The 13,404-nt window shown below is 37.6% G+C and overlaps 1 protein-coding gene across 1 annotated transcript in view; it reads left to right on the forward strand.

Moving 5' to 3' along the window:
* Window positions 1-5,837, forward strand: part of adgb (androglobin) — a 31,557-nt gene extending 25,720 nt beyond the window's left edge. Inside the window, exons 30-35 of the mRNA XM_055232406.1 lie at window positions 1,718-1,827; window positions 2,274-2,423; window positions 2,495-2,567; window positions 2,627-2,702; window positions 4,714-4,897; window positions 5,499-5,837. Coding sequence (XP_055088381.1) covers window positions 1,718-1,827; window positions 2,274-2,423; window positions 2,495-2,567; window positions 2,627-2,702; window positions 4,714-4,897; window positions 5,499-5,669 — 764 coding nt within the window. The 3' untranslated portion in view covers window positions 5,670-5,837. The remainder of the gene's footprint in view (window positions 1-1,717; window positions 1,828-2,273; window positions 2,424-2,494; window positions 2,568-2,626; window positions 2,703-4,713; window positions 4,898-5,498) is intronic.
* The last annotated feature ends 7,567 nt before the right edge of the window (window positions 5,838-13,404 follow it).

A 13,404-nucleotide genomic window follows, 5' to 3' on the forward strand; every position in this document is an offset into this window, starting at 1 on the left:
CGCGTTTTTTGATGAGGATACAACATTGTAACGTGGCAACAAGCAAAAAAAAAGAAACTTTGCATAATACTGCCCTTTGATAAACAGCACATCCTCAGTAGGCAGTGTCAGGGGCCAGTACAGTCACCGTTCAGAGCGTCTGTGTTGGATATGGCTCTGTAATCGCTCGCCCAATCAAAGCCAAATGAATACGGCTGCTTTACCCGATCAGAGTGGGATTTCTTTTATCCACTGGTTGCAATAATCTGATAGTCCGCCACCGACTCTGCTCCTTTGCCTTTAATCAAGCTGCTCAAATTGCTTCAGCTGAAAAATGCTGTCTTTGAAATTTGCAACTGCATTTTAAAAATTCTGAGGGGCTGAATAATTACGCTGTGTGGAAGTTGATGAAACAGAGGTGCTATAGCCTCGACATTTTCAGGAAGAAAAATCAAAAAGCTTCAGTTAAATTCCCCCTTTTGGTCCGTTGTCTAGCGGTTGTAGCTCCCTGCATTAGCATGATGCAGTGATGAGAGTATATGTGTACCTGTGGGCTTTTTCTACTGTAAGCATTGGTAAACAAACTCTAGTTATCAGAATAAAAAATATGCTTTGATGAAACATAGGCTTTTGGCAATAATATATGCTTTGTATTTCTAAATGAGGTACCTTGGTATGCAATCTCCAATTGTGCACACACAGACCAATGACCACACAATTCTCTAGAGGTCTTTCAATAAGCCTGTGAAAGTAGGTCAATAGGAAGTCAAATGAAGTTGGCTCTTGCCCCATGGTGCCCTGGGAAATATCTCAGCAGGAAAGTGAATTCATTTCACCCAGTTTAACTTGTCTCAGTGGTGAGGCTCTGCCCTTGATCATGCTCCCTACATACTACATGTAGACAGCACCAGTACACGCCTGGCTCTAAACCGCTTGATGTTACACTAGCTCAGAATACTATTGGCTGTTTTCAGACTCTAGAATGGGAGAGAGACTTATTTTCCTATTTATGAGTCAGTTTTGTGGACTTTTTCCCATTCAAAAGATAGTTTTCATTTGTTTATCATTAGGACAACAGTCCTTTTTTTTATCTTTGTGAAACATGTGGATTGACTGACTGGCATTGTTATATGAAAAGGAAAGGAAAATACACAAATATTGAACCAGTTTATTTATATCTGTGATCAGACTTTGAACTTGGAGAAACTGGAGCTGTTGCCATAGTGTCTTCACATTCTTAATTCTCGAATAGTTCCTTCTTCCTTCTTTAGATCAGATGTAGCTATGCACCAGTGACTTTGCCATAATATGTGTTGTCAAAAATCACAATCTGAAACTGCGACAGTGAATAATCTAGCTGTTTTTACAAGTGTTATCTTTGTGTTTTGTTTATGGTGTAAATAGACAGTGATGCTTAGATCCTAAATGACCAGAGCCTATCAGTGTGACTGTGATTAGATGAAGCCAGGGAGAATGCACAAAGCTGTTTGGGCTGAGGCGGGTGGCAGCTAAATGATGGATTATCAAGCCTCTCTTAAATCAAAACACTGGAGCGCTTGTTCTGCTCTACAGTGCAACAGTGCCATCTAGCATACAAGCACACATACAACACACGGGTACTTTCATCTTATAGGATTTGTATTCAAATTGACTGTAGAATATTATTTACTGCATGCGATTCTCAGATCTTTCAAGATTATTCAACAAGTAAATTGATAACTATATGTTTGTTTTTTAGTGAATCCATCTGCTGACACACCGACGCCTCTCACTGAACAGCCAAAACCTGAAACACCTAAACCCAAAGAGAGAGGGAAGGGAAAGGGAAGCTCCAAGATCCAGGAACCTGTAAGATATGAATAATTTGAATATGTGAATTGAATAATTATTTGAAAGATGCACTTAGTAACTTGTCTCCATGTATTACTTTGTCAAGAATGTTTCACAGTATGACATAAAGTATGACATTTAACTTAACATGCAGTTTGTCACCTAGGTGTTTTTATGACTACAAAAACAACATTTTTACTGTGAATGTGGTTGCTACTTCAAAGATCTGACCTGTAATTTGTGGTTTGCTGCCACTGTGGATATAAGGGAGTTCAATGTCATACTGTGGAGCTTTCCTAATCAAAGCAGTAACATCTTCATGGGGATGAGCAGGTGGCGTACCCTCTAGAAAAGTTAGATAGTGAACCTTTCAAATAGACGGTTGCTTACTAACGTGCGTGTTCATGTATAATTGTAAATATTGATATGTACTTTGAGATTAATGACCATTGTTTGTTCCACAGACTATAGACCAGTCCAAAGCACACTGGACACTGCGTTTGGTCACTGACAAAGCTGAAGACATGAAGGTGAGGAAGGACACTGAGAGAAGAGATGAGATTAAAGCCCTGAAAAGAGCTTGGGAGACGGCCGAACCGGGACGTGCTGCCAAGGTAAGACAGTGTAGCCAGAAAAAAAAAAAAAAGTTAAGTAAATAAAATGAAATGCCTCATTGTTTTTTCAGGCTTTGCAGCTTCGGCTCAAGTTTCTCAAACAATTCAAGGAAAATACAGAGAATACAGAGAATAAGGATCCTGGTAATTAGAGTTTTTAGAGAACATGTTGCGCATTTTAATAATAAAAGTGTTGTTAAAAGCTGCCTCAAAATCCAACGAGAAAGTGTCCTCAAGCTCCAGCCCATTTGTTCCCATGGACTTTACGCCCTTTATCAGGTACATTATGGCATCAAGTATTTTTTTCTTTCTATTTTTTTCCTGCACCTGTCTTCTAGAGTATTTCTTTAGTATTCTAGGTGTGTCTGTGTTTGGGGGATATTTTGATGAATTCACAAATTACAGCCTTTACTTGCAATGGTGTTGTGGATATAGGTGTAACAAGACACGACTACTTGCATTTCTTGTTTGTGTTTATTTCAGTATTTATACATAAGTACAGATTTTGTTGTTTTTTTATATATATATATATTCAAGCTTTGTTACCAACTTTCTTCATTCTGAAAATATAATACATGCTCATTTTTTATTATTAATTTGTATTTTTATGAGAGCTTTTTAGCCAGCAGTCACAATAGTGTTTTACTCTCCGTCGTACTCTTCCCTGTCTAAAATTCTGCCCTTGTCCAATAGCTAACAACCGATGACACTGCGGCCTTCATTTCAAGGCGAGGAGCAGCCAAAAGAAGTCTATTTGGCAGTGCTACAGTAAATTAGCGTTACTTTACACCTCCTTTCACAGTGGGCACATCACAGATTCACAGCATAATAAAACGTGAGAGTGTTGAGAAAGAGGTGAGAAGGGCCGCTGTTCATTAACCACCTGCACCCCATCGCTTGACCTCGCCTGTTCATAACGTCTGCTAGGAGGAAATACTCTTGTGTACTTAGCCCCGGTACACTCCTCTGAAGCCTATTAAACCACATTTGTATCATTGTCATATCAAACATTGTTACATCAGTACATCAGAAAAGTAATTCTATTTCTACTATAATCATAGAAGTACCTTTTCTAAAATATTTACATTTCAATTTTCTATAAAGCTTGTTGTTACAGTGCGTGATCTTGTGTAAATAGTGGTGGCAGTAATATTGAAAGTTGTAGTGTTAAAGGTGCACTGTGTAACTTTTCTCATCAGAGGCTCACTGTCTGCTCCATGGAAGTGTTTTTGCTTTTCCTGGAATGTTGCACAATATGGAATTAATCTGTCTTGCATTGAAATACATTAAAAAACTTGGGCTCCTGTAACTTTGCCTGGTGGTGCCTCTTGTTTAATGCCATACTGTGGAACATTCTAGATATTTACACATAATTGAACAAAATTGAATTGCTTCTCGTGGACACTATCAGGTGTCAGCATCACTAGATGAAATTACGATAATCCAACTAAACGGACTCCTCAGATATCCATCGTCTATCTTGCTTGTGGGATGAAATTTATATTGGTTGCAACTGTATCTTTTATCAGACAGATTTCCATTTTGATTAGACTCACTGTGTAGTAGTCTAATCAAAATGTGATATTATGGGATGTTCCAAATCTCACCCTCGCATTGGTGTCTGCTTGAGAAGGTTTGGGAAAATTACTGTTCTGGTACTGTGTGTCCTTAAATCATTTTTTTTTTCTTGCAAACACATCCATTTTTTTTTTTTCAAGTTAGTCTTTGGGAGTCTATCCGAAGTCCCCAAACTAATTCAGAACATCAGATAAGCCAAAAAATCAAATAAACAACAAAAACTATGGTAATTTATACAATATTATACACTTTTCTAATATGGAACAAACATATACTTCATCCACTTTATCCTTTGTGCCAGTGTGATATGACACCTTGACACAGAAATGGCTCTCTGGGATGGTGCAGTTGTTTGTTATAGTTCTCTAATCTCTTACTACTACTTGATTATTTGTAACTCTTGAAAAAGCACCATGGCAGAGAATCAAATCTCTGGGATAGTGTCAGGCAGTTGGTCTCCCATGATTTGTAGTAAAAAAAATGTGTCAAAAAATGTGAATGGACAAAAAAATTTGAGTCAGTCAGTAGCTTCTTTATTACTTACTACAAGAAAAAATACCATGTAAAATGAATAGATTACAATTGTTTCTAATTTAGCAGCTTTTACAGCTTTTACATGCTGGAAAGAGCATTTAACTTGACAAGAATGAATTAAAATCAGGCACAGGCCATTTAAAACAATAGTATCATGTCATATTTTGTATTGTTACAGGCAGGAGAAGGATGAGCCGTCATTGTACAGTGCCCAGATTGAGGAGTTACAGATGAGTGAGTGCATGGAGAAAATTCAGTCTTATCGCTTGGTACGAGAAAATGTTCTGGAGCTTCGCAAAAAGGAAGAAATCCACAGAGAGAAGCTCAAGATACATCAACGGGACATGTATGACAATATGCAGGTCAGTTATAGATCAACCACTACCACAGTATGTAAAGTGACAGTTCACCAAAAATAATTAAATGACTTTGAATGAACATAGCCTATATGTTTTAAAGGTGCACTGTGCAGGTACCCTGCTTTAAAGTGCATATGACAGGGTTTCACTAAAACATAGTTAACATCATTATATTTAAGATTTTGCTAAATATCTTGCCTAGTTTGTTTGGGGTTTTTTTGGCAAATTTGTAATTTTACTTCCGAGTGGACATGGGTAGCAGATATGATGTATGTAGAGGTGATACCGTAACTGTTACCTAGCAACCATAGTGTTAAGAGCCAAAACCTGTCTAAATTACACAATAGTTTATTAGACAAATAAAAATAACAACACCCTTATTTTGTTTAATCTGTCAGAAAAAAAATATTAAATTGTCCCTGCATTTTTGATAGAATTGGTAGATATATTCTCTTTAATAGTTTCTTATTTATTTTCTTCTTTTGTTGTCAACTTTTTACATTTAATTGATGTAAAAATATGATAAATATTTACCACAGATCCCACCAAAGTAATAATTAAAAAAAGAAGAAAACATCCTTTTTATTAATTATGTTGTGTGCAGGCAAACTTGTGGGTGAGCCGTAGGAAGTTGATGGAAGTGTCTGCTGTGTATAATGTCTCTACTGCATTGGACAAAGAGGAATTGGAGAAACAAGCCGTGGTGGAGGATGAGCAGAACGCATCCTCCCAGCAGCCAGCCAAACCTGCCAAGAACACTGGCAAGAAGAAGTGATGGACACTGGCCCTGACTCTGCAGCATTTCTCACTTCAGACACCTTTATTAAGTGTGACGAGACTCAATCACACCTCTGCAGTTTGTATGTGAAGGATTGCCTAGCACTGCTCCTGACCTGTGCAGATGCTTAATAAAATGCATACTATAAAAACTCTATGCTGTTATCTGAACCTTTAGCGGGTTTGGGGAAAACAAAAACACTGTTTTACACTACACTGAATACATATTAAGTACATTATAATGCACTGTGGAAGAATCTGCTCTACAATGTACGGCAAGCCATCAATCACGTAAGTACAAGTATAATATATATATTGCAGTTTGCTATACAGTGTGTTGTTTAGATTACATGTGGTTGTTACTTGGTGTCTTACATTGTACTCACCAGTAACTACAATGTAATCCGCCATAACCCTATGTAAGTAGTAAAATGTATACAATGTAAAACCAAGTGTGCCATATAACTATTAATACTCTCATGACAGTTGTGCAATATATGTTCTTACTCAATTATTAAAACATACTGTATATTCACGCCATTCCACTGCAATAAATCTTTAATGAACATAGCCCTATAGCTGTTCAGGGCCTGTTGTGTAAGAATAAGCGCTTTTCATTGTCCCTATGGTTTGAATGCCGAGCCGTTTCACCTGCAGTGAACGTCTCGGACTGTGTGAAGCCTGATTATGTTGCACTAATCTTTTGTTTTCTTGAAGGTCACTGTATTGACGGTGCGACTGGAGGCAGCGCTGGATACAGCCGAGCTCCAGCCAGCTGAGTGCCTCTGATTGATCGTCTGATTGATATATTCTCACTGCTAGAGCCACAGAAAAGCTTATTGCTGCGAAGGCAAGACAATTGAGTGAAAATAACTAATGTGTAAGTAAGTTTATTCTTAAAACAACAAAATAAGCTCTAATGTTAGTTTAGTATTCAATAATATATCCTTCTCTAAATATCAACGTTAGGAGAGCAGCAGTCTCATGCAAAATATAGTAAATCGAATATGAAATGAAAAGAGTAAGGTTGCCATCTAGTGGCTTCAATTATTAATACGGCCTAATCACTGAAACAAAGCAGTCAAGGTTGAATTTTGCTGTGCTGCTGCAGGAAGTTCATTTTATGTTTAGGAGGGAAACAATGAGGAATTTCCTTTTCACATAGGTTCTTCTAATAATAAATGAAGATTTGCTTGTGTGGTTTGACCATCCAGGTTCTGAGAGGATCTTGTGCTTGGACTGCAGTGCACAGAGACAATCGGCAGTGAATCCATCCAACTTCTGTTTCTCTTTCGTCATGCCATATCATTATTTTGTCATATTGATTTTTGCATAGCTCAAAATCACAACAACAGTTATCTCACATGACAACAGTCATGAAACAGTCATTGGTCAATAACAGACATGCAGGTTAACATTCACAGGAAACAAACAAATTGATAACTGTCCCAGAGCACCCCTGTTCTTAGACCCCGTTCACGGCAAGTACAAACTTGTTAAGTGGGATGAGTGGACAGACTCTAACTGCCTAAGGTTATGTGGAAAAGGCTACTTTGTACAGTTTTATGAAACCATTTGACACTTTCCTGGTTCCCATTAAGTGGTGCCATGATAAATGTATGTTATTCACCTCACCTTTGTGATCATAACATACTGAGTTTGTTTTTACTCTTTTTCCCTCCACGAAATAATAGTCCTTTCTCCTGATTTTGCACTGCTTTTTCCTTGTCAGAGCATATCTATTCTGCTATTATTCCTCTTGCACATGGCTGACAGAGCTAATCCCAAAAGCCTTGTTCCTGGCACAAAATATTCCCACTTGTCACCAAAAAGGTGATATTTATCTTCCCCTCTTCTAAGAGTTAGTACCAGGATGTTAAGAGAGATCACCCTCCTCCCTAATTGTCAGAGACGTGAGTGTATTAACGCAGAGAGGGCTTGTTAATTGGCAGCTGTTGGCTTGTGCTTTGATGCAGATTTGTTGTGAGAGACGGAGGAATGCCAGCTTAACCTTGAAAATAGACTTGTGAATGTGTATGCCATGACTCTAATAGTAAAACAGACTTTCCATGCTGTAGGTTGATTGATCGAGTCAAATATACGGCTATTACTATCCCAGCACAGCCTACTAATGATAGTAATTGCAGTATAACACCATTACTGCTATTACTATCTACTAACACTGATACTTCAACAAATGATTATTCTTTGACTTAAAGTCTTTTGTGATGCAGGGGCTACCACCTGTGTATGTCCACTGTTGAGTTATTGATTTTTCTAGAATATTCCTGTGTATGGCATTAAACTTCTCTATCTACATTGAGACAACCAGGCCAAATTAGAGATCTGCGGAGAGGCGAGCCAGCACAGAATGCATGGTTTTTCTAGATAATATTGACCAATTAAAATCGTCCATCAGAAGTCACACAGTGCACCTCTAAAGTGGGATCTACAGTTGCAGTTGTACACCTAACTCAAGGATCGAGGAAAAGGTTTCAGAGGTAGTCATCTGGACAATGGACTAATCTAGCTCCTCTCCGTTTAAAGCAGTAGAATTTCTATCCCCTCAGAACAATGCCTTTAGATTCAAACTTACTTCTAATAAACTTCTAAATCTCAACTTCAGAATTATTGTCCAGATGACGACCTGTAAACCCCTTTTCTACCATGGACAGTGAAGATGGGGAAAAAAACAACTTTTCTGTTCTTCGCTCCTGTAGCCATTATGTGTTCAGGACCACGGTCAGCTCCCCCTGCTCAAAAGCCAAGCTGTACTTCAAAAGTTTAAAGTAGAGAACATCCACTTTAAACTTTTCTATCCTTGTGGTCAGAAAGGTACAACTAAAGATTGACTGGCAAAAATTTTAAAGAAAAGTCTACAAGTATAACTTGGACTAAACAAGAAAAACAAAAAAAAAAACAAAAAACAAAACCCAAACATATACTACATCTACATACATATACTACATCTACATTAGGCTACATTATTTGTTACTTATAATGTAACAAATAATGTAGCCTAATGGTGGGAGTAGCAGTACTACTTCCACCAGTACTGCTATAATGTATGATAGCAGTACTGGGGGAAGTAGATTCCACCAGTACTGCTATCATACAATCATTATGTATCAGTATCGTTACAATTTAAATCACTTTGAATTCTGCTCATCTTGTCTCATTACTAGTACTTCTACTACCAGTTGGATGTAACAGTACATTTTTACAACAAAACACTCTGAGAATTATGCTGACAAATGACAAATCAAGACCAAATTACTTGTTCATTTACATTCAGCAGACCCCATCCATTTGTGTACTTCCATCTGGCCCGGGTCACGCAGTTGTCCCGTAATGAGATAACACTCCCACTGGGACCAAAGATCTCTGGAGAAGTGGCCTCTGCTCCCGCTCCTCTCGTACTATAATACAACCCCCATAGACCCGCATGTCCTGGCATGGCTGAGAATCGGCTTACACCATGCTGATATTTATTTGTGAAAATGTGTTCTCAAGGAGGATTTTATGGATTGGCGCTTTAGCTTCACTGCGGTAATCCAAAACGCTCTGTAACTCTTTTTCTAATAGACACCCACACAAGCAGGAGCACAATGTAAAGCCAGGACTCAAGCATAGACAGAAATGCTGACCTGGTTGCGGTGTCTTCATCCTGCCTCACCTTTCTCTCGCTCTCTCTCTCTCTCTCTTTGTAGCTGCCCTTGCTCTATCGCTCAGCACTGCGCACCAAAGGAGGATGTGGAAAATCCAATGATGGGTGAAAAAAAATACAGGTAAAGCCTAAGAGCAGAGAGAGAGAATGTTGAAATCTAAATAGGAACCTGTACAAATGTGAAATCAATGTTTAATCTGTCAGAAAAAGGCCGCCTCTGCATTTTGAATGGAATTTTTAGGGTTGATGACAGCCTCTCTAGAACTCAACGCTAACCCTGTCACTATAGCAAATTTTGAACTCTGATGCACTACTGAAGTAAATATAAACGATAAACGATAATACTGAAACTAATTTATGCCACTGACACAACCCAAGAGTGCATTTAAACCACAAAAACTATTCTAAATCTACAATATTGCTAAAAAAAAAAATCATGACCTTCAATAAATAAATAGTAGAATGAAACACTTGAGTAGCTAGTTCGCGTCTGTAATGAGTTTTAGAAGTAGTAAATGCAAGTCGATATAGTACTTATCATGGCAGGCTTACTTACCGCTCCTTCCTGTATTTTTGTACTTTACTTCTCAACCTTTTGTCTCCATAAACTGCCACTTGATAATGCGAAACTGTGATAAAGATTAGATTCATTGAAGACTGACTTGGCAGGAGACAATATTACTTGTTAATCCTGAATTGCGTCAATTATAACATTAGAAAAAGTCTAAACGTTCCCATAAAAGCTAGCGTTTTAAATGGGCAGATATGATTTTCAGGTCAATGGAAAGAAATAATACAAAATTTCTGTCTTTATATTGTCATAATTTTGTATCACTCTCTTGATAGATGCTAGAGGGTGAAATGGGCTGTGTGTTTTGAGTATTGATTCACGGAGCAATATTAGGCAGAAATCTGTGTTATTCATTTGAAAATACATTATATTTTTGCTGTAAGGTGTGGTTTTATTTATTTATTTATTTATTTTAATTAATAAGGAAAATACCCAATATGCTTTTATTATTACTGTCTCCCCATTTTTTGATCGTCTGTACTAAATAAACAAACACGTAATTACATTCAAGTGACAGTGGATCCATAACGGCTCTATATAACACGCCCCATTGTAACTTAAACAGACTAGGCCTCTTACTTATTTCCCCACAGTCCTTACTTATCATTGTCCACCAACGTCTACCCGGCCTGTGCACACCGCTTTATACTTGCCCATTAATCTGCTGCTGTTTGAAGGTCAGACTGAATCAATATGTAAGAACAGGCTCAGGAGCTGCATGTCAGGCCACATAGGGATACACTGGGTTTGTGGTTATAGACTTGTACAGTGACAGAGGAGATAGGACTCGTGCCATTCAAAAAACACAGACGGCCATGACAGCTGTCCCTCACTCGGTACTCTGACTGCGGAGTGATCTTGTGTGATTAGATACGCTATGAACAAATATTAGTTTCGCCATCGGGTATTTCAGCTGACAGTTGGGATAACTGCAAATGATAAGAGGAAACTTTTTGTTTGATAGTTGATTTGTTCGCAAAATAATAGTTGTGTAAGTCTGTTTTGGAGTTTAACTGTGAAGGGGGTAAGTAAAATAGATGTCTTTATGATGCCAAAAGTTGTATGCTTGATTTTGATACTAAGGAAGCCAACTTGATACAAATTTCAATATTGCAATTAAAGAAAATAAAAAATACTACTACTACTACTACTACTACTACTACTACTACTACTACTACTACTACTACTACTACTACTACTACTACTACTACTACTACTACTACTACTACTACTACTACTACTACTACTACTACTACAGATTATTATTATTATTAACAGTTTAGTGTAATTTTCAACCAAAATAGAAGTTTCTTTTTTCAGTATTGATATTATTGAAATTAGTATTTATTGTTTAGTATCTGGTTATTGATTGACAACCCTATTATTTTGATTTTGAAGAGGATTTTATTTATTTATTTATTTATTTTTTGATCCATAGACTTTGTTGAATAGAACCCATTTAATCTTGAAGAGGATGAAGAGTGGGGGAGACATTCAGCCATTTGTGCAGGTAAATTTAACACACTTTTTCATGTATATTTATTTTCAATAGTGGCAAAACCCTTAGTTTACTCAAAAATCATCATAAAAAGCGTGAACTGTGGACCAAGTCTCAGCTGGGCCACTGCAGAGTATTGATCTGCCTTATTGGTTGCTCTTTGTTCTTGTATGGCCGGCCTTCTCTCCATGCAGTCTTCATGAAAACCCAATTTGTTTATTTCATTGGCTGTTTCTGAACACATTTCTTCTGTTTTGGTTTGATAAAGTGTATTAGAGTATCCGTGCATGCGCTGGTGTACTTTTGTTTAGCACAGCAGTGGTTATGCATGACTTCAAAAGCCTGTCTCAGCTCATCTCAGAATAAAGCAATGCAAACAGCTATAGGTGAAAGCAGATACGCACGGTACTAAAGCAGTCCTATTATGCAATATTGACATTTCACAGCTTTTAAACATGTTCTAGTTGTTTCAGCTCACCATTTACTCACCTGAAGTTGTATTTAAACTGATTCATGCACGTTTGAACAATCCTTAATCGTTTATTTTCAAGACCAGCCAGTATACGCCCACTGCATTCTACTTACTTCATTCTCCAATTTTATTTTTTCAATCGGAGCATCGTGAAGTCATTTTGGTACAAATGAAAAAAATCTGTGGCTCGCTAGTGTCATGTGTAGTTATCCATGAATATTGTGATTTAAATTAAAACATAATGATCCACGAATGCCATAGATTATAACTATATAGCAGACACGAGCACAATAGGTCTTTTTTAATTAAAACAGCATTGCAGCTATGCCCTAAAGAGAGAGACTATTTGACTTTAGATCAGGTGTCAGGCTGCCAATAAAATTCAAGTTTCATTCCACTTTATTGGATTGTGCAATAGCCTATGCCAATCACCGGGGATAATTGTGTGTAGGCTTAATTTACCACTGCAAGCTTTTACTTTTTACAGAATGGGTAGGCATCGCATGACTGTAAAGGAATCCCCCAGAATCCTTTTCAATATGAATTTCAAAGCACTCTGAATGGGCTGTGCCAATAGATTGCTTTTTCATTGTAACATATGAGACTGTAATCTGTGCGCGTACAGCAGCAAAGGCATGCTCACGGGGAGTGCTGATTTGATAAAGTGTGGATTGATTCGCGACAGGGGCTAGCTCTAGACAAGAGAGCCACTGATAACTGTCTTCTGCCTTAGCATTGATTATTGCTTACTTAGATAAGCCTTTTTCTTGTATGTGTGCACAGGGACATTTTAAAAAGCTGCATATTCTGTGCAATAGTGGTTCCTCTCGCTTTGCTGGGATAACACATGGCAACATAAAACATGCGGATCCATATGGAACTGGTAATGTGTATATCAAGGATGTTCTAATTCAAGAAGCTGAGAGTCAAGTGTTGTATCAGGAATAAAAAAAAACACTTTGTCAACAAAAAAAGCAAAACAAAGCGATATGAAAAATGAAAAAACATAAGATAGATGGTTAAACTGTTTATGTAACTCCCTGATCCAGAAACACTTATTAGTAAATAATTCAAGCACTTTTCACAACTCTCGGAGACCAGAACAGAGTTTTGCTGTCACGGTGATGCTAACAGTGCACTTCCTGATATTTGGACAGCACACAGCTAACATATTTTGATCTCAAGGGTTGCTTATACAATATATCTGTACAGAGTGAAACATGTTGCTCAAATACATGGAAAAAGGGTCCAGGTCCTTTAATAACCATGTTTTTGACCTCTTGTGATCATAATCATATCACAACCAGGTCATTTACTGCCAAGAAATGATAGCGCAATTTGAAATTACTTGTTTTGCTTCTACACGTTTCTAATAATAATCCTCCAGTCCCTGTCCACTTGTCGGTGTAGTGCTCCTGTATAGACCTCTTAAACAAGCCTTTGACAAACTGTGGTCTCAGCCCATTGAGTGAGTGACATTGGAGCAGAGGACACAGTGGTATTCCCTTGCTTTATCTCTTTCTTC

Source organism: Periophthalmus magnuspinnatus, chromosome 24, assembly GCF_009829125.3.
Source record: "Periophthalmus magnuspinnatus isolate fPerMag1 chromosome 24, fPerMag1.2.pri, whole genome shotgun sequence".
Lineage (NCBI taxonomy): Eukaryota > Metazoa > Chordata > Actinopteri > Gobiiformes > Gobiidae > Periophthalmus > Periophthalmus magnuspinnatus.